Source organism: Lemur catta, chromosome 9, assembly GCF_020740605.2.
Source record: "Lemur catta isolate mLemCat1 chromosome 9, mLemCat1.pri, whole genome shotgun sequence".
Lineage (NCBI taxonomy): Eukaryota > Metazoa > Chordata > Mammalia > Primates > Lemuridae > Lemur > Lemur catta.
In genome coordinates, this window is record NC_059136.1 from 332288 (window position 1) to 352463 (window position 20176).

Sequence of the window (20176 nt, forward strand, 5' to 3'; positions counted from 1 at the left end):
AGCTGCTCAGACTTAGTTCCTCTTGGCTTAGCAAGAAGATATGTTCCCAGGAAGAGGGAATCACTGTCTATTCAAGAGTTTGAGCACTTGGCCATTTTCTTCCCTTTTGTAGAATTTGTGGGAGAACTGGGACCCGGTGTGAGAAGGGGGATTAGGGAGCTGGGATCCTCTGGGCTTCTCCTCTCTGCCCCTTTCAGGGCGAGGGCCACTGAAGGAGCAGCCTGCCCCCGGCGAGAACTTGTCCATGCGAGTTTGGATGCCAGGCCTGGCGTGGACTGGAGGTGGGCAGGCCAGTGTTATCAGAGATGTTGATCTTACATTATAGGAATTATTTCCGGGCAGCAAGCCCAGAGTTCATTTCCCTCTCCAGCTCTCTAGTGTTCAGGGGAGGCTGTGCTTGCAGGGAAGGTGGCCCGGCTTTCTAAACGAGCACAACCAGCCGTTTGCCTAACGGGCTTTGCTGCAGCCGTTGGCATCTAGCTGCCCCTGGCCCCAGGGAGCCCGTCCTGGCCCTGTCCTGGGGTGTGACTGGGGCCTTGTCGGTAGTTGGCTGCGTGAGCTGGACGACGTCATTGGGTGTTTTTGCTCCGAGGCTCGTTATCCCCAAGTCAGGATTGGAGAGGCCCTCAGAGGTCTGCCTGTCCTGCCCCTGTACGATACGGGTGAGGAAACTGAGTCGCACAGCTCGTTAGTGGCAACGCTGATACTAAAACCTTCTCCAGACACATGAACAACATTTTACTATCTTTAAGCCCAGAAGTTTTATGATGCTTGCTTCATGCACCCAGCTTAATCGATTAGCAGGAAATTAGGCATATTCTCTTTTTAGTTGCTGTATACAAATACTCAAACTGTACGTTAACTATTTTATGTTGGGCACAGATTCAAGACGTTTAGTCTCATGAGGCTGGGAATTAACAGCGTAGGCTATAAACTCCAGCTGGGCTGACTTGACGGGAAGCGTCACCGATGTCCCCTGGTGCGTCTGTCTTCAGGACCCGTCTCTGGGAAGGTGGCTTTGGTTCTCTCTTTGGTCCACCGGGGAAGGTGGGTCCCCGGCAGTTGGCTGGATTGCTCTTTCTGCTCTGTGAGCCGTGTCCTCTGGCCTCGGCATGAACCAGTTTTTAGGCTTCACAGTTCACACGGCTCTCTCGTACGTATTGTCCCAGAGCCGATGCGCTGTTAGGACTTTGTTCATTTCTGCCTTTCAGAGGGAAGCGTCTCCCTCAGCCCCGTGGCTCAGCTCCAGTGCGGGAAAGAGGCCCCTGGACCCCGTGAGAATGCAGACTGTGGGGTTCCTGCCCTGGGGAGTCTACCCGGGTAGCAGGCCCGGGCGGGTCTCAGGGATCCGCGTGTGTGTCCAGCATCTGGCCCTAGATGGCAGATCTGGGGGCCTCTCTGAGAAACAGTGTCCCCCAGATCCGAATCCTGCTTGGCGACGAGGAGCAGACGGGCCCCGCTTGCTGGCGGGTTTCTGAGCACTAGAAACTGCTCCGTGGGTGGAGAGCACTGGAGTGTGAGCCCTTTCCCCCTGATTTGACTCTCTGTGGTTCACAGCTGTGTATCTGCTTTGCATGTTGAGCTTCTCTGCTCCAGAACAACAGTTTTTGGCCCAATTCTCCGCAGGCTCTGTGGTTTCCGTCCCCTGTGCCGGTCTCAGTGGCTGGCGGACACGGCGTGCCAGGGTTCCTCCGTGGGCCTGCAGGGCGGGTTCCGGAGGGCAGCTGTGCGCTTGGCGTCTTCAGGTATTTCTGAGACGTGAGGTTCACTGATTGTCACCGCCACAGAGCTGGTCAGCGCTTTGAGGGCCCCCAGCTGTGCCCCAGAGGGGGGTGGGCAGCAGAGTGATGCAGGAGGACCCTCTGGTGCTCTCTGGAGACACCAACTCTGCCTGAAAGGACCGTCAGAATTCGACCCGGCCCCCAGACACCCCTGTAAACCCACGGAAAGGCCAGGCAGGCTCCGCTGCCCCCGGGGCTCTGATGGGTGGAGCCTGGGAATCTGCCCTCCCGACCTCAGTCCCTAAAACTTCATGTTAAGTTAGTCACTCCATGTCCCAGTTTTAGTTAGGAAAACACCAAACCGGAATGACGAGGTGCTGCGTGGTGTGTGGAGCCGTTGTGGGCAGGGGGAGCAGAGCTGTCCGGGAGGCCGTGGCCCTGCGTGTTTCACGTGTCCTGAGCTCTCCTGTGTTGTGCAACGCGGAGCTGCTGGGGCCGCGGGAATGCAGCCCTGCGGTCACTCGCCGGCCACGTGCTCCCCCTCTCTGAAACAGAAAGCATTTTGACATTTCCTGGGGGAAGAGCAGGCTCCGGGAGTGGCCTTGTCCTTGCCCCTGTCCTGACGAGGTCTGTGGCCCCCAGGTGGCCACCTGGGCTGCGAGGGGCCCCAAAGCGTGGTTGTCTGCTTGGCCCCTTTCCCTGTGAATGCACGGCGGCTTTTCCGTGTTCCGTGTGTAGACTCTTCCCCCGTCAGCAGCTCTCAGCTGTCAATCTCTACTGAATGGACAACAGCGGAAGAAAGTATTAGCTGAAGACGGGTTTCGGACACGAATTTTCTCTCCAGGCGTCTGCGCTTTAGAAGCTGGTGCTTGAGTGTCTGCCGCCCCCGGCGGGTGAGGACCCCGCACTCCTGGGGGGCCGACCCTCGTCTCGCACTGGGGGAAGGTTGACTGTGGCCTCCAGTGTTTGCTCAGCCTTTGGAACGGAGTTCGAGCGAATTATTTTAATGAGATACCTGATTATTTTGAGGAGATACAGGAAAATGCTGATTTTAAGACAGCAATTTCAGAAGGTACAAAGTGAGAATTTACTGTGTTCACTAGAGGAACAGAGGTTGTGAAGCTGAATTCCATTTTCGAAGGAGCCAAGCGGTCCTGTATTTGCCTTCTCGGTCTCTGTTAACTGGGCTGAAACAGAAGATTTCAAAACCTTCCCAGGGAAAAAATACATTTTTTTTTTTTTTTTTTTCCATTGGTGCTGGGCCAGATCCCTTGAGATTGTTTCCAGGCGCATAATTTTGAAACACTCAGGAGAAAATTTGGAACCTAAAGCTATTTATCAGATCTGGGGCTGCAGTCTGTTTTCCGTCTGAATTTCGTTTTGTGTTATGAGGGTGCTCACAATAGCCCGGTGCTTTCTGTTGCTTACGGAAAAAATTACCTTAGACGTTTCTTATAAGTCCAGGTATCCTTCCTTAAGTTCAAGAAACAAAAGAAATTCCTTCATTCTGAGCAGCCATTGCATCTTTTTTAAGAAACAAGGGTGCGTGAAACTATCTGCAGCCTTAGTTGTTCTCTGTGAGGTGTGCAGACTTAACCCATCTGTGTGTATGTTCTGTTTTCTGTGGCTCCTTCGTGACCATTGATTATTCATTCTTTTGGCTTGTAACCATGCTGGGACTTGGGCCTGTGGGGAGGAACCCGGCGTTGGCTCCCCTGAGTGGGTGACGGAGGTGGCACGTCGTGTCCAGCACGCTGGAGGGATGAGTGATTGGTTCTGTAAGGGACGTCAGAAGGATGATTGAACTGGGTCTCGAGCGAGGACGAGTCTGAGTGCAGTGGGCACAGCGCTGGCGTTGGTGGGCGTGTGGGAGAAAGGTCACACTCTCGCAGAGTTTCGGGCAGTGTGGGCCACGTCACCGTGCCAAATTGCGTGGCCCTTGGAGGCCCTCGGAGAGCTGTAAGCATGTGATACAGATGACTTTGTTGGCGAGGTGTCAGGGGAGGGATTGGAGAGGGGCTGAGGACAGCAGGACTAGCTGGGCTGTGGCAGAGGCCCGGGGGGAGCATCGGCAGTCGGGGAGCGAGAGTCTGCGAGAACTGGCCCTCTCCTCTCCACGTCTGTGTGTGTGGTCTTGCTGCTGCTCACCGCGGTCTAGTTTTAAGAAATGTTCTTACAGCAAAGCTGGCTAGAGCATCGGTGGGAAGCGCCTTACAGACTGGTGGTCGTGGTCTCGGCAGGGACCCTGTGCCAGCGTCCCCAGATCTGATGCCTGGTGCACCCTCTGCTCTGATGGGGGCCTGGCCTCTGGTGTGGGAGTTGTCTTTGCCCCTGAAGCCAGTACAGGGTTTTCTTTTCTTTTGTTTTTTTTCTCTTTTTTTGAGACAGGGTCTCGCTCTGTGTCCTGACATGGAGTGCAGTGTTACCACGACAGCTCATTGCAACCTCGCACTCCTGGGCTCGAGGGACCCTCCTGCCTCTGGGAGGACAGGTGAGCATCACCACGCCCAGCTGATTTCTCTAATTTTTGTAGAAACGGGGTCTCGCTCTTGCTCAGGCCGGTCTTGAACTCCTGGCCTCAAGCGGTTCTCCTGCCTCAGCCTCCCAAAGTGCTGGGATGACACCGTGAGCCACCGTGCCCGCCCAGTACAGGGTTTTCAGCTGAACTTTGCTGTTGGTTGAGGTCATCAGCATTTCAGTATTTGAGGACAAACACAGAGGAACTTCCGATTCCTGCCGAACTGCTGAGAGGTGGGTTTTGTCTTGGATGTGCATGCCGGTCCTTCCTGCTGGTAGCAAGCAGCACAGACCCAGGCTTGAGTGTTGACCGTGCCCAGTGGCTGTGACATCCTGGGTGATGGGGGTGACACCGAGGGTTGGTGATGAGTACGGGCTGCGTGGTGAGTTTCACACACGTCAGCCCATTTGATCTCGTGACGGCACCGTGAAGCAGGTTCCTGTTGTTGTTATTTCAGTTTTACCAGCCAGCAGTCTGAGGCCTGGGCAAGCTGAGGGCTCGCCTGACACGGCGAGCAGTGGTGGGGCTGGGGTCTGTGCCCAGGCAGTGGGGCCCTGGGGCCCTGGCGAGTGGGGCCGGGAGGCTGGTGTGAGGGTGCCAGTCTGTGCAAAGTGTAGCCCGGCGTCTGGCACCTGTTGCTTAATTGATGTCTAACATTAATCACTTGCAATATGCATTACGGATCAGCCTATAATTTTATTACAGATTTAAAAAGAAAATACTTATATATATTTATGGATAGAAAAAGTATTTGGAACAAGTGCACCAGAGTGTTGATAGAGGTCATTTCTGGTGATACAGTTGTGTTCATTTTATTTTCTGCTTTGTTTTTCTGTGTTTTCCAAATTCTCCACAGCAAATGTGCGTCATTATTTGAAATAAAAGTCTAAAACACGATTTTCTAAAAAAAATAAAGGTGCATGGAATAGGAGCTCACCGGGCAACGGGACCCCCTCAGCGCCAGCCAGGTGTGGACTGCGGAGCTACGGCGGGTGAGACTCCACACTGCGCCCGGCACTTGGAAGGGGTCCTCTCTCTCAGCTTGTCGTCGTTTTAATTTTATTTTTGGTATTTTTAGATGTGCAGGCATTTTCCTTGCTTGCTTTCTCTGTGGGTTTGGAAAGGACTTTACCTTCCAAGAGAACAGAAGTGTGAGGGCAGCGATTTCGTGTGTTGTGACATCGAAGTTAGTGGCTCCCACGTTACCTGTGGGAGAAGCAGCTCGGGGCTCCCCGCGGGAGCGTCTGTCTCTCTGGTTTTCAGTTCTGGGCTCCGTCTGGCGAGAGCCGTTTGTTTTCCTTGTCCTCGGCGTGGGGCACACGGCGTTTGTTCTCTGGGTGGGGTCTGGTGGCCGCTGATTGCACGTCAGTTTCAGCCGTTCAGAGGTTTCTACTAGAACTTTCCCCGGGAGCTTCTGCCGTCCACACTGCTCGACCTTCAGTTGGGCCGTCCCCCCCACACCTTTAAGATTTGGTGGAAATCTGCACAGTTCTTGTTACAAGAGGCAGAAAGCGATAGATACTTAATTTTAATTGTGTAGGAATTTTCTTCTAGTAATTTAGTGGTTTTTATTAAAATCATTAATGTCTTAAATTCATTTAATGGTTTTTATTAAATTCATTAATTGATTAAATCTTGTCTCAAACTTGAATTTATTTTTTATTATGATAGGTTTTTCACTTAGGTCATCATTCATAAATTTTTTTCAGATTTTTGACTCGTTGTCCTAATGCTATTATTTAAGAATTAATACTTTTCCACTGGTTTGATCCACAGTGCTGAATAAATATTTTAATATGTGCTTAGCCCTATATTTTATATTTTTGGCGATACAGTGCTGCTTGTGGCTTTATAACATTTTTAACTATTTGGTAAGGTAAGGCCCACACCCCTTAAATTTTTTTAGAATTCTCAAAGATTAGACTTTAGACAGATTTCATGATCTCTTTGCTGTGGTTTGAGGAGCATTCGGAATTCTGACTGGATTCCATGGAAGTTTATGTTAAGCGTCAGGATTTCTTGGTCGTGTACCCGCACACTTTATGTTGACTGTGGCTGTGAACGAGTCTCTCCATGCCCACTGCCGGCGTCGAGGGAGACGTCTGCGTGCTGGGAGGGTCTCAGAGGTGGGATTAAGCAGGACCCACCCGGTTCTGGGTCCCTGCCACCCTCGGCTGCACTCGGCTCGAGTTGGGCTCGTAGGGAACATTTGTTGCCAGGTGCGTGGTGGACGTCTTGTGTGCCTGGTGTTTTCCCCTTTTCTTCTTTTGGATTCCCAGGACTGGGACTGTGGGTCGAAGGACACGAGCCTTACTGTGGCTTCTAAAACGTACTAAATGTTGATGGGAGGCGACTGTTTGCCGAAGGGTCACAGAGCAGGAACAGAACAGCTGAGATGAGAGCCCGGCTGGCGGTGAGGCCTGGCGCTGTGTGTGCCGCGGTCACTGCTCCGGCCTGTCCCCAGGTGACGCCTCTCCTGCCCGCATGGCCCTCGGGGCACCTGTGCTGACACCAGTCCGCTCGTGGTCACATGACTCCACCCGACAGTGGGGCTTGTCTGAGCACCAGGTCAGGGTTGGGGGGGGAGGGAGTCCCTGGGGCCCAAGAGAAGGGACAGGTGGCCAGGCCGCATCACACAGGAGTGGGCTTCTGGGTTCTGGGCCACTGGAGACCTGGGGACAGAGGTTTCTGGGAGTAGCTGGGGCTCACGTGGTCCTTCCCAGCCAGCTATTAAGATCTGTGTCCCCACCTCCAGCAGAATGCAGGGGGCCTGCTCTTATTCCGTGACGTCACCTTGTGTGTGGCACCGAAAGCAGCAGGTGGCTGCTGTGTCAGGACTGTGCCCACCCAGGCCTCTGTGCCTCCGCTCTCCCAGGCCCCCCGTGCGGTTGTGTGGGACACAGCCAGAGTCGCTTTCCAAGAGTTCGGCTTGGACTCTCATGTCGGGATCGGCACCTGCTTGATCTGGGATTTGGTCGTCTTGAGGGATTGGCAACAACGGCACCTCAGGAGAGAATGAGTCCGGTGTTCGGGTGCTTGACTGTGTTCAAGGCGCTGTGCTGGGCGTCTTGTGTCCTACGGAGACCCGCAGGGCTGGCCTTAGCGAGTGCCCCATCCCTGTGGGAAGGTTACCTGGGCCACAGGGTGCCGTGAGCCCCCCATTCAGAGCATGGAGATCTCATGACAGGGAGACTTCCTCTGACAAGGGGCATCTGCACTGGGCCGTGAAGGATGAGTAGGAGTTGGAGAAGCTGGTGTCACGGGAGACTCAGGCCATGGCCTGGTGACCCATCAGACAGCAGATGCTGACACCCGGCTTCCCACCGGGCGCTTGCCTGGCAGTGGCTCTCAGCCCTCTGAGAGCTGAGCTGCGGAGCTTCCTACTGGCGGATGGGAAAACCCGTCTGGCCCTCCAGAACTTGGACCACCGCATTTCCAGTGGTCGGTCTGAGGAGTGGGGGCAGAACTGACCCCCTCCCCCGGCCAGAGGGTGCCTGGTGGGTGCCGTGGGGGGGTGGTGAGCACCAGCCGGGACGGCTCGTTGCCACCCACTGAGCCTCGGTGCTGTGGAGGGGACTCCCAGCGAGAGGCACAGCAGGCACGGTCTGTGAGGGACATTGTCCAGGGGTCCCGCTTGCCCCCTCTGGGAAGGGGCCCTGAGGGCGCGGAAGCTGTGAGCCATCAGCCCGACCGCAGGCGTTGGTCCTTCGGGAACACTGGCCTCTCCTTGGATCACACAGCAGCGCGTGGGGGGTTGGAGATGCGGACGAACCTGTTGAGAGAAGAGAGGATTTATCCTGAGTCTCAGTGTGCTGTGGAGGGGACGGTGTGGACCCCGTGCCCTCGGCCTACGCTGGGATCCCAAGGCACCGTCCCCCCAGGCTGGATGTCCCAGCAGCCGTGGCCCTCGGGGTAGAGTCAGTCTGCCGGTGTGATGGCACCAGACCGTTCAGTGTGAGCCACATGCACACGTTAAATGTTTCGAATAGCCGCATTAAACAGGTGAAAGTAAATTTAAAACTGTATTTTATTAAATCCAAGGTGTCTGAAAGATTCGTCACATGGCCACGTTTCATGGCTCAGTAGCCACGTGTGGCTGGTGGCTGCCGTGGACAGGCAAATCTAGACAGACTTTCCCAGGGCTGGGGCCGTGACGATGCATGTTTGTGATCACGGCTGAGCAGGACCGAACCAGGCTGGGGCCCAGCTTAGTTCTCTGCTAACACGGTGCCGGATGGAAACGCAGAGGCTTTCTGGATTTCTGCTGACTCTGCCGTCTTCACTGTTCCTGAGTCCTGTCTTCCACTCCGTGTGTCCCTGTCTTTGGGGTCCAGCTCCCCCAGGAAAGGCCTCTGGGTTTTCTCCGCCCCCAGGCACATGCCCCAGAGCCGCTGCAAACGTCCAGCAGACTCTGACTGGCTATTGGGGCTTGAAGTCAAGATTCTTCTAGTGATTTCTAGATTTTTTTTGAAACGAAGTGAACCCAGTTAATCAGTATCTTGAGGTAGTTTTTCCTGCTTTGGCGAGATCTCAGCGGCACGATAGATAGCGTGTCAGACATTGAAGGCATGCATGGGCTCTGAACGTTCTCTTGCCCCAGGAATTCAGCGAGAGGTGACTGAGAGGTTACTGATCGGCCCCCAGTTAGATCTCATACTTGAAGGTTGAAAGGGAAAAGGTTTTCTTGTGAAGAGCAGGTTTTTCATGGTGCCCACGTCACAGGAGACAGGTCGGTGACTGACCTGACCAGGGCGTGTGCCGGGTGTTCTGAGCAGCCCGTTGTCCCTGGGCGTGGACAGAGACGTGGCCACATGTCCTGGCAGGGGACAGGCAGCAGAGCAGGTGTCCCGGCACCTCCCCGGCCTGAGCAGAGGCCCCTGGATGCTCGGCCCACCCGTCGTGCTGTCCCCGGCCGGGGCTGGGGGAGCCCAGCAGGCCGGAGGGTGGGGGCCGGAGCTCGCAGACACCCTCACCCAGCATGCTTCCCTCTGGGCTGGGCTGGCAGACGGGGGTCTTGGTGTTGACACCTGTGTGACCCGGACAAGTCACTGCCCTTCCTGGGCCTCCCCTCCTGCAAAGGGAGGGAGGAGGACGGGGTGGGCTCTGGGGTCAGCCTGTGGCGACAGTTGTTCCCTGGGGCTCCCCCTGCCCCCCACAGACAGCCTGTGCTCTGCTGGCTGCACCCCTGCGGCCACACACCGGGCTGTGAGTCACGGTTCCCTCAAGTGGGTTCCGGCCTCCACTAGTCCCCTCCCCCTGGCAAACCCTGCACCTGCCTCCCCCCTCCATCCGCATGACAGTGTCTAACCCTGTCACTGCCCTGCCAGTTCCCTGTCCCCTCCCACCTCAGGAAGGCGCACAAGTCCCTCCTGGCCTGGTCCCTGCCCCTCCCAGCCTCCCCTCGCCCCGCTCTCTGGCCTGTGGACCTCGGCAGACGCTCTCCTCTCCCTGGGACCGCTCCCCTCCCTGTTCCTCTGGCTGCCGCCTGCCTCCCCTGTGGGGCCGAGCTGCTGCGTCACCTCCCGGTCATTCCCTCCTTTACTCCTCCGCTTACTTCCTCCCTAAACACTGACCTGCTGTGCCTGGCACTGGGCTGGACGCTGGAGAAGAGGAAACATCCTGAGGTTTTGTTGGGGAAGCTGGATATTAAGCCGGTACTTCGAAGCTTTTGAACGTGCAGGTGGCAGGTGTCCTGCACTGTGAGCACCTTGCCCGTTGCCACACCGCCCCTGTGTGGCCAGGTGTCCCTGCGCGGCCCGGTGTCCCTGGGCGGCCAGGTGTCCCTCCGCGGCCAGGTGCCCTGAGCGGCCAGGTGTCCCTCCGCGGCCCGGTGTCCCTCTGCGGTGCTGTCCAGCCCGCCCGCTGGCCGTCTGTCGGAGCTCCCGGTGCATTGCGGAAAGTGCTGGTTTGTTTTCCTTTTTCACTAGGCCACGCCCCCTTCCAGGGGCCGGGCAGGTGGTCGGTCAGTGTTGGTTGAACGAATGGATGCAATGGTGGCTTGGTTGGTAGCTGGAAGAATTTTCTGTAAAAACCCAAAGATCCTATCGTGGGTTTTCCTGGCCTGGGGCCCGGTGTGCCGGCGTCACTGGAAAGACCCAGGTTGTAGCCACAGCACCCGGAGGTTGTCCTTTGCCTGTGGGGAGTGGCAGTTTGGCCTCCAGGCCTGTCTCTTGCTGTCAGCCTCCAGAGATTCCTCCACTGCCCCCGGTCCTGGGAGCCGCCGTGCCTGAGTCTGCACGCCTCGCCGGGGGCCGCCGTCCCCCTTCCTGGCTCCTTTGCGGGCAGCCTGGAGACCCGGGACCCGCAGCTGCGGTCTGGTCTGTCCACAGCCGGGCTCATTTGCTTGGTCCCCTCCGGGCTCCCCCCACCCGCCGTCTTCGTCACTCTGCTGTGCACATTCTGTGGGTTGGGACAAATGCGCAGAATCACAGATCTGCCACCAAAGTCGTGAGGCAGAACAAGTCCCTCACCCCGGATTCTCATGTGCTGCCCCTCACCCCCGCACCGTGCCAACCGCACATTTGTCCTCTGTCCTTAAAATGTTGCCTTTCCAGAATGTCACTTGAATGGACTCCTACGGCACGTAGCCTTTTGGGTCTGGCTGCTGTCCCTCGGCCGTGTGCACGTGACACTCACCCCTGTCGTGGGAGCCGCCGGCTGGCCCTTCCGCTGTGCCGGGTGCCACAGTTTGCTCTTCGTCTGCTGAAGTGTGTGGTGTTTTCACTGTTTCGTGCTTGTGAATAAATGCTCTATGAGCATTTGCATACGGGTTTCTGTGAATATGTTTTTATTTCTCTCTGGCGACTATGCAGGAGTGGGGTTGCCGGGTCGCCACCTGCGGGTACGTGTAACTGTATAAAGGACTTCCAGGCCGTCTTCCGAGGCAGCCGCGCCATCCCGGGTTCCACCCGCAGGGCCAGAAAGTTCCGGTTGCTCTACACCCTTGTCAGCACTTGGTGTGGCTTTTAAAAATATTAGCCATTCTAATTAGGTCCATAATCTAGTTTTCAGTCTGCAGTTTTGTTTGTCCACTCTTTTGAGATGCTGACAGAGTTTAAGTATCATTGTTAGAGATGATTGGTTGAGGCTATCTTCCGTACCCATGTAAGAATTGATTTCTCGAGGTGGAATTTGTAGGTGTTCAGAGTGAAAGAGCAACAGAATTATCAAACCTCCCTGAAACTTTTTTCCTTCTCTCTCTCTCTTTTTTTGAGACAGAATCTTGCCCTGTTCCCCCCCCCCCGCCCCCGGGGTAGAGTTCGTGGTCCAATCACAGCTCACAGCAGCCTCCAACTCTGGGCTCAAATCATCCTCCTGCCCCAGCCTCACGAATAGCTGGGACTGCAGGTGTGTGCTACCATGCCCGGCTAATTTTTCTATTTTTTGTAAAGACGGGGTCTTGCTCTTGCCCAGCTGTGCAGCCCGGACTCACGGAGACAGTGTGTTTTCAGCCCCTCGTTTCACCGGCGGCCGTAACCTGTTTCTCTCCCTCCTTCCAGGCTCCCAATCGCCAGCTCATGACCTACTGGTTGCAGGAGCTTCAGCAGAAGAGATGGGAATATTGCAACAATCTCGACATGGTCAAGTGGGACAGCAGGAGCTCCCCGACTCCGGGGGATTTTCCTAAGGGGCTCGTGGCCAGAGACAACACAGGTAAGTCAGAAATGGAGCAGACCTGTGTCACTTCTGTGTGTACAGCCATTTGATGCGGCAGGTTGACGTAGCAATGAATGAAAATGAATTCAGAAAGAGAATAATGGCCGGGTGCGGTGGCTCACGCCTGTCATGCTAGCACTCTGGGGGCTGAGGCGGTGGATCGCTTCAGCTCAGGAAGGAGTTCGAGACCAGCCTGAGCAAGAGCGAGACTCCGTCTCTACTAAAAATAGAAAGAAATGATCTGGACGGCTAAAAATATATAGAGAAAAAAATTAGCCGGGCATGGTGGCGCATGCCTGTAGTCCCAGCTACTCGGGAGGCTGAGGCAGGAGGATGCTTGAGCCCAGGAGTTTGAGGTTGCTGTAAGCTAGGCTGACGCCACAGCACTCACTCTAGCCCAGGCAACAGAGCAAGACTCTGTCTCAAAAAAAAAGAAAGAAAGAAAGAATAATAGTGAGGAGCCCTTATGAGCGGGCAGCGTGTCACAGCGACCAAGTGCTTCCATGTACGAATCACATTCACGCCCAGCAGTGACCTTGGGGTCGGGCGTGACCCCAAGCATATGGAAGCGATGCCACGACTGAGGTCACCACGTGGTCCGTTGTGGTGTTGTGACTGCTGTCCTGACTGCAGGGCCACCTGCTCTCTGCCGCCCCTGAGGACGAAGTGCTCGTGCTGAGACTTGCGAGGCTGCGGGTGTTTGCAGATGCTGGGAGTTATTCTCAAAACGTTCTGCTTGTGATTCTCTAGTGCGTCATAGGAAGACTTTCACTCTCAAACACTGGTTTCATTCTCTTCCGGATTCGTGGCATTTCCTTAACTCGTGGAAATCGATCTCTGGCGATGTGCAGTGTGCAGATCACGTGGTTGGATACTGGAGCATCAGAAATGAAAGCCCCACGATCTTCTCGTGACTGGTTGTTAGAGCCCTTCAGACAGAACAGGACAACAGTTACCTGCTGACCATCCGGCCCCCGCAGGGACTGCTGGGCTGGGCTTGTTTTTGTGACCCCCCTCCCTTCAGGCAGGAGAAGAGGCCCAGAAAGAAACAAGCCCCTGGGCCCTGCAGGAAGATGTAAGAAGGCCAGGCCATTATGCCAGCGTTTTTAAGGACATGAAGGCGTGCACACTAAAATTTAAGCCAGGTACGGTTAGTTCTGACTCTTTCACAAGGAGATGTGGTCTGCACATCGTACAACCCTTGGGACCCTCTGCCCAGGGGTCACAGGGCTACATCCAAGTTCCCTGTCACAGCACATGCGCACTCATCTGTTCCGGAAACAAATGCCTTCCCAGGCTTTAGTTTTTCTTCTCCAGATTTGCCAGTCTTGTTTTCATTAGTCGCAGTATTTTTCGCAGGTTCCCCTCTGGTCAGTGGGAAGTTACGACACATGCTTTGTGCGTGTTGGTACGTTCTCCTGCAGCGTTCCCAGTCATTCTCGTGGCCGACTGGGCATTCTCAGCGGACACTTCCCTTCCAAGTTGATGTCCCCTTTATGTTTAGTTCAGGATTCTTAGCCGTTGTTGACTGAGTTTTTAGCAAGCCTCTGTTATGGTGCTTTCATCAAAAGAAGCTCCACAACTCAGCATCAAAGTCATCAGCACGTTCGGAAACTCACAGGGGACCCACAGCGATGGTGACGGTGGCCGATGCCTCTGGCTCAGAGGATACTTTATTCTGAGGACGCAAAGTGCTTCCCTCTGGCAGAGACCGGGAGACGTTAAACTGAAAGGAGGGCAATGAAGTAGCACCTAGCCCTGCAGCCTCTCTGTAACACGTATCCTTCCTTCTTTTAAGCCAAAATGCTGTGGCTTGGGAGCCAGAAAGCACCCGAAACCCACGTTCGGTTCTGTCCCTCTGGTCGGGGACCGTGCGTCTGGCGTTTGCACATTCATGCAGCAAACTGGCGCCCACGACGGGCTTGGTCCTTCCCCTCGCAGGGTTTCCAGTCCGGCAGGGCGGCCTTGCAGGGAAACAGTGAGGGAAGGGGCAGTGTGGGGTGCCAGGGCCCCGGAGTGCACTGAGCTCAGCTCCTGCTGGTTGGGGACCTCTCTGAGGAGGTGACATCTAAGCTGCGGCCAGGAGGATGAGCGGGAGTGGCCGGGACTGCAGGGGGGACGGCTGAGCGCAGAGGCACACCCAGGCCTGCAGCCAGCGCCTCACAGCTGGCCTTGGCAGTTTGGACTTTATCCTAACAACAGCGAAGTGCCTTTGAAGATTTTATGGATGGAAATGACTGTAACTTTAGTCTCTACTGATTTTTAGGTAGCTTCTGAGAACAGACAGTGAACCTTTGGACCACTGAGCGATTTGTGCGAACTGTAATAGTTGAGGAAGTCAAAAAGTCTAAGGCAGTGAGTCGAGAAGAAAAGGCTGTGTTTTAGCCCCTTTTGTTTCACCATCAGATGAAAACTGGTTGAAAGGTCAAGTGTGCTGCGTGGCGCGGCCGGGTGTGTGACGTTTCTGACGCTGTGCTTGTGGTACCTGCTCGGCTGACCCCGAGAACTCCAGCTGGAACCGAGGAGGACTGTTTTTATAACTCTTGGTTTGCATTAAAAAACAAAACTTTTCCTACTGTTGTTTCCTAGTCACATAGTTGTTTGGAACGTTTTCACTTGTAGTTTAGAGCATTTTCATTTCACTTGGTGTCACCTGTCTGGACCCTCCCAGCACCTAAAGTCCCTATGGGGAAAGGTACAGGAGTTTCCGTTTCCCCCGAGAGCCAGCCATGTGCCTGGAAGGCAGCTCAGTCTTGGCTCCGATGTGTGCTAGTGGTCAGACTCTGAGTAAGTCACTTGTCCTTCAGTGCAGGGGTGGCAGGCGACGGCCGTGGCAGTGAAGTCTGTCCGCCTCCCTCCCTAGCTTTGTCTGAGGATCTGCTGGGAAGCTGCATTGTCAAGTGTGAAGAGCCGCATGGAGCTGGTGTCATTTTGAACAGTCAGGGTTACGTTCAGCTGTGATTAACAGGACACCTGGCTGGTGGGGACTGACAAACGGGGACTGACTGTCTCATGTGGAGGGTAACTCGGGGCTGGCATCGCGACTCACCCGTGCCGTGGAGGGACCCGGCTGTTTCTCACTTTCCGTTCTCCGTCCTTAGCGTGCACGAGCTTTCCTGCTCAGGCCGGCTGCCCTGTGTCACAAGGGAGAAAGCTTTCCCAGGAACGCCCAGCATCTGCATCCTCAGCTGGAACTGGGTCACGTGGCCACGCCTGCCTGGGGGGAGTCAGAGGAGCCAAGTGTCAATATTTTAGCTGAGCATGTGGCCACCACCAACAGCCAGATGTGTGAGCAGGGAGAGCTGGAATGAGTGTTCAGCAGGAAGCTGGCGCAGTCCCGTAATTGCCTGTGGTTCTTTTCTAGAATCCGTGTGTTCAGAGTAAGACCCTGTTAACTGTGGTTGCAGCTCTGTGTCGGTCAGTCGAGTGTTGGAAAGTGAGGGGACCCTGTCGTCCGTTCGTCCTTTCTGCCCACCTTCCCTTCCAGCCCGGCCTCTGAAAGCGGCCGCGCCTCAAACACCGTTCTACATGTTCTACATTGTCTTCCGCGTTTGGATAAAGACCTAGTCTCTACACAAAAGAATAATTTGCAAAGATGAAACCCGGGGGTCCAGAGACCCTCACAGCTGTTGAGGATGAGGGAGCCGGAGCCCAGAGGAGGCAAGTTCGCGAGTGACCAGTGGCCTCCCTGCAGGGCGCGTGCCCAGCCCGCTGTTTGCTTCGTCCCCACGTAAGGCAGCAGGAACACAGGCCGGGACACAAGCCGGGACACAGACTGGTGTGAGCACAGGTGGCGTTTCTCGCAGAGTGCTGTGTTGGGAGGGCGGCTGCAGGGGTGACCACGTTTCCTCCTCCGAAGCTGCTGCGTCACGGTTAACCGTCACCCTCGTAACAGCGCGTGTGTGAGCCGGGGTGGGGGCTCACTGCGCCCTTTGACCCTGGGCAGTTGTGCAGGTCTCGGGCCGCCAGGAGGACGAGCGCAGCCCGGTGCAGACCCAGAGCGGGCGCCCTCGGTTACACGCCGTTGTTCAGTGTCTGACCCCATAAGGTGACAGAAAAGCTGTATTTGTTTGTGACCCTCGTAAAGGGCCACAAAAGGCCATGCGTTGTATTAAAGTACAGTCGTGGCGATTCCCAGCGTGTCTGTGGGGCGGCTTACGGGCCCCTGAGCGAGTCTCACCTGCCCCGTCTGTGGCTGGCTGCCTGCGTGCCAGGCTCTGTGACCGTGTGGGACAGAGGACGGGAGGGAGGTGACAAGGGGGAGGAGCCCGCTGGAGCAGCGGAGAGGGTCTGAAAGGGGACTGTTGGGAACAGGCCTGGGGTTTGGTTACAGCGGAGACGTCCTCAGCCTAGATGTGGAGGGACTTGGTCCGGGTGAACTCAGGGTCGGTGTGGAGGGGGGGGTGGGGGTTGTAGGAGGAGCCGGGAGAGGAGCAGAGGGAAGCCACGGAGTCGGGGGTGACCCCCCCCAATTCAGGGACTCTCTCCGGGGTGAGGGGCAGGGGGAGGGGAGTGAGGAGGACGATGAGTGCAGACCCCTTCAAGAGCTGCGGGGCCTCTGCTGCCTCCGCCCGGTTTCCCCCCCACGGCAGGAGCGAGTCCCTTGCTCATTCGTTCATTCCGACGTTTACCAGTGTTCGCAGAGTCCGTCCTCTGGGCCAGGTGTCGAGTTAGCAAGTCAGACGCGGGGGCTGGGTTCTCGCAGATGTGTGTCCTTGGTGGGGTGGGGCAGACGGGTGGCCCCCTGGGGCTCTCAGGGCCCTGGCTGCGGCCTGTCCATTCCGATGCTTAGGTGCACACTAGGGTCCCCTGGAAGACATCTCTGTTCCTCCTGACCACTCCTCCATCTGGATTAAAACTCACTTGATAAGGGAAAAACAGGTTTTTCAGATTAACCCCACCCTGTCCTCCCCCACCTCCCGCTGGTGACGTTCAGACTCTCGTTTGCCGTCTCTGCTGAGGCTTGTGGGGACGACCCTTGCCCAGGGCTCTTGGCTGGGTGTGCGGGAATCCCCAGTCGGGAATCCCCAGTCGCAGTTCCGCTCTCAGCAGAGGAGCACCTGGGCCGACCGCAGCCGCAGGGAAGGAGGGGAAAAGGGAGGGGGCCTTGCTGAGGGTCCGGATTGGAGCAGGAGACCCCTGTGCAGAGGGTCCCAGCACGTGTATCTCTGCTAAGTGGGAAGGTTAAGTGTCAGAGGTCGGGGGCTGAGACTGCCCCGGGTCACTCTGGAATTCAGAGGCTGTGCCGGAATCAGAACCCAGGAAACTAAACTCCCTCAGACTTGTCGTAAAGACACTTGAAAATGTTTAAAAAGAGCAGAGAAAGTCTAAACACCAAACCATCAAGCACAGACTTTCTCTCCCCACTGAGGCTGCAAGACAAAGGAGGTGTTCTTGAACACCAGTCCATCCCCTTAAAGTCTTCGAGGAAATGTTGCCGTGCCCTAGTTTGTGTTTCCCTAGCGTCCTTCTCGAGGCGGTTCTGTGCATGCTAATGTCAGGGCAGGCATTGAGGAGAAGCCAGCAGCTCCGCTTTTGATCAAAACCCACATGGTCTTTTGAGCACCAAAACCTGGCAAAAGTAATGACCACAGCAAACATGCATTCGGCTGGGGAATGGCTTCTTGTTCAGGTGAAGTTAGAAATGGTTTCTCCAGCATGTTCTGCCTGGTCTCGGTCTTTCTCCGCCCCACCCCCCGGGCCTCCAGTTCCTCAGGAAGTTTCCGGTGCGGGCTGAGAACTGCTGCAAGGCCTGAGGTTTTCTTGGTCGTAGGCACTTGGCCACACTAGAGCGTTTGACGGCCGTGCCACAGAGAGGCCGTTTGTCACCTGGCTGCCAGCCCACACAGGAAGAAGGGGCTGGACTCGGCTTGAACACAAATGTGTGTTTGCTGAGTTTGTTTCCTCGCTTTGCTGGGGTTGTGGTGCCCTGCTGGCCGGGGCTGCGGAGGACCAGCCTCGGGGAGCCCGAGCGCCGGGTCCACCGTCTGTGAAGTGGAGGAGCCAGAGCCCCCTCTGCACCCACGAGCCGCAGACGGACACGCACTCACAGGGGGCGCACGGCAGGTCTCAGGCCCCAGCCCCGCTGCTTCTCCCGGGCTTGGGGGGCTCGCGCACCGCGGGGCAGGCGGCCGGGCCCTGGCCGGCTCTGGGCCTCAGGGTCCTGGCCCAGGAAGTTCGTGGGGGGCTGGGCTGGATTGGTGGTGGTTGAACTTTTTTCTCCTTTGTTTGCTGAAACCCCCTTTCCAGATGGAATCTTACAGGGCGTCCTGGTGTATAAAAGAGCCAAGGGAAGAACCACTGTGGCTGGCGCTGAGGGTGGGCCTCCCCCCTCCCTCTGCTGGTCCCTGTGGCATCTCCTGGAACCCCAAGGCCCAGAGTGAGGGTCTGCACGCCAGGGGCTCCCCGTGTCTCCTTCTTGGCCGTGTCTCCCTTCGGGACAGGACTCTGCCTCACGGGTGCCGGTGACCTCAGGGCTGTGCGTCACACGTCAGTTATTAGAGCCGAGAACTGCAAACCCGCAGTGATCTGTGACCTCTTGCCTTTTTTTGTGAGACAGGGTCTCGCTGTGTTGCCCGGCATGGAGTGCCGTGGCGAGATCACACCTCACATTGGCCTCACAGCCCTGGGCTCGAGCGATCCTCCCGCCTCAGCCTCCCGGTTTTCTTGCCTCTTGACTCAAGCTCTTGTCACCGTTACTAAGCCCATGATTCTTCTGTCCCCAGCACCCTCGTGCTCTTCCTCGCCAGAGCTCTGCTTGGAAGCCTGGTGCAGACTCCCGGGTCCAGGGCCAGAGCCCCCTGATGCGTCCACAGTGGTCACTTGCTCGCGTCACGCCTGGGTGCAGAGTGTCCCTGCAGCCCCTCCCACGCGAGCGGGCCATGCCTGTGACCTGCCTGCCAAGTGCAAGCTCCGTCCCGACAGCCCCCGGGGACCTGTCCCGACAGCCCCGCTGTGCGCTCACCCGATCAGAGATGGACTTTTCCTCCAATATCAGTGGTTACAGCTCAGCTCGGGTTTGGCTTTCACAGAAAGGTTGGTGGTCGGCAGTCTCGATGTGCGGGCACCTTGTTAAGACGAGATGTAGATGAGGACGGTTATCGTGACGCAGGCGTGACACAGGCGCGCCCTCCTCTCCGAGCACGTCGTTTGGAAAAATACAAAGCACTTGTCGTTGGAAATGTTTTTGTCAAAACATTTTTTAACAGTAACTTTTTATTATGGGAAATTGTATGCTTAGGCAGAGAGAGAATAACATACCATTGCCTCCCATTCTCAATTTTTATTTCACGTCCCTTCTTGTTTCATTGATACTCCTACCCACTTAATTTTGTTATTTTGAAGCAAATATCGAGTTATCTGAAGCAAATACTATTATTTTGTTAAGTAACAAAATATTGTCATCTTGAAGTACATTCTGGACACCACATCATCTCAGCCTTAAATGTTTCAGAAGTGTCTGTTTTAAAGATATTCTGAAATTTGATCGACTGTGCTTTAGCATCAGTGTGTTTGCCTGTGAATTTACAGAAATAACTGTTCTGTGATACGCAAACTTAATTTTTTCAGTGTCGCTGTTTGCAAATATTAGCAAATACGTTTATATTCCTCCCACTTCCTTAGAGAAAAGGGAGTGTAGGATAATCTGGTCTGCATTTTGCTTTTGTTTACCCAACAATTTGTCCTGGATATTGTTCCTTATCAGTACAGGTGAGTGGACCTTGGTCACAGGTGTTTGCAACGTTTACTGATCTAAGAGGAAACTTCTAGCCTTTTCTCTGCCTTGGCCAACACTGTTGATAGTTGCTGGTTGAAAGCATATCACAGCCTTCCTTTGAGAAACATAGATCTCTTTAGATGAAAATGGTTTCAGGCCGGGCGTGGTGGCTCACGCCTGTAATCGTAGCCCTCTGGAAGGCTGAGGCAGATGGATCGCTCGAGGTCAGGAGTTCGAGACCAGCCTGAGCGAGACCCCGTCTCTACTAAAAATAGAAATAAATTATCTGGACAACTAAAAGTATATATAGAAAAAATTAGCCGGGCATGGTGGTGCATGCCTGTAGTCCCAGCTACTCGGGAGGCTGAGGCAGGAGGATCACTTAAGCCCAGGAGTTTGAGGTTGCTGTGAGCGAGGCTGACGCCACGGCACTCACTCTAGCCCGGGCAACAAAGTGAGACTCTGTCTCAAAAAAAAAAAAAAAAAGAAAATGGTTTCAGAACACCAAAGCTATCCACAGATTATATTTTTACATAGTACACATTAAAAATATACCCCCTCTCT

General features: G+C 55.4%; 1 protein-coding gene across 6 annotated transcripts in view; it reads left to right on the plus strand.

Moving 5' to 3' along the window:
* Nucleotides 1-20176, plus strand: part of TBC1D2B (TBC1 domain family member 2B) — a 59039-nt gene that overhangs the window by 8975 nt on the left and 29888 nt on the right. For 4 of the 6 annotated variants that reach the window (XM_045560485.1, XM_045560486.1, XM_045560490.1 and 1 more), the window contains exon 2: nucleotides 11739-11892. In XM_045560485.1, the coding sequence (XP_045416441.1) occupies nucleotides 11739-11892 (154 nt within the window). Of the gene's footprint in view, nucleotides 1-5207; nucleotides 5232-11550; nucleotides 11587-11738; nucleotides 11893-20176 lie in introns of those variants that run through there. The other 2 variants (XM_045560489.1, XM_045560487.1) reach the window with 2 other exon arrangements.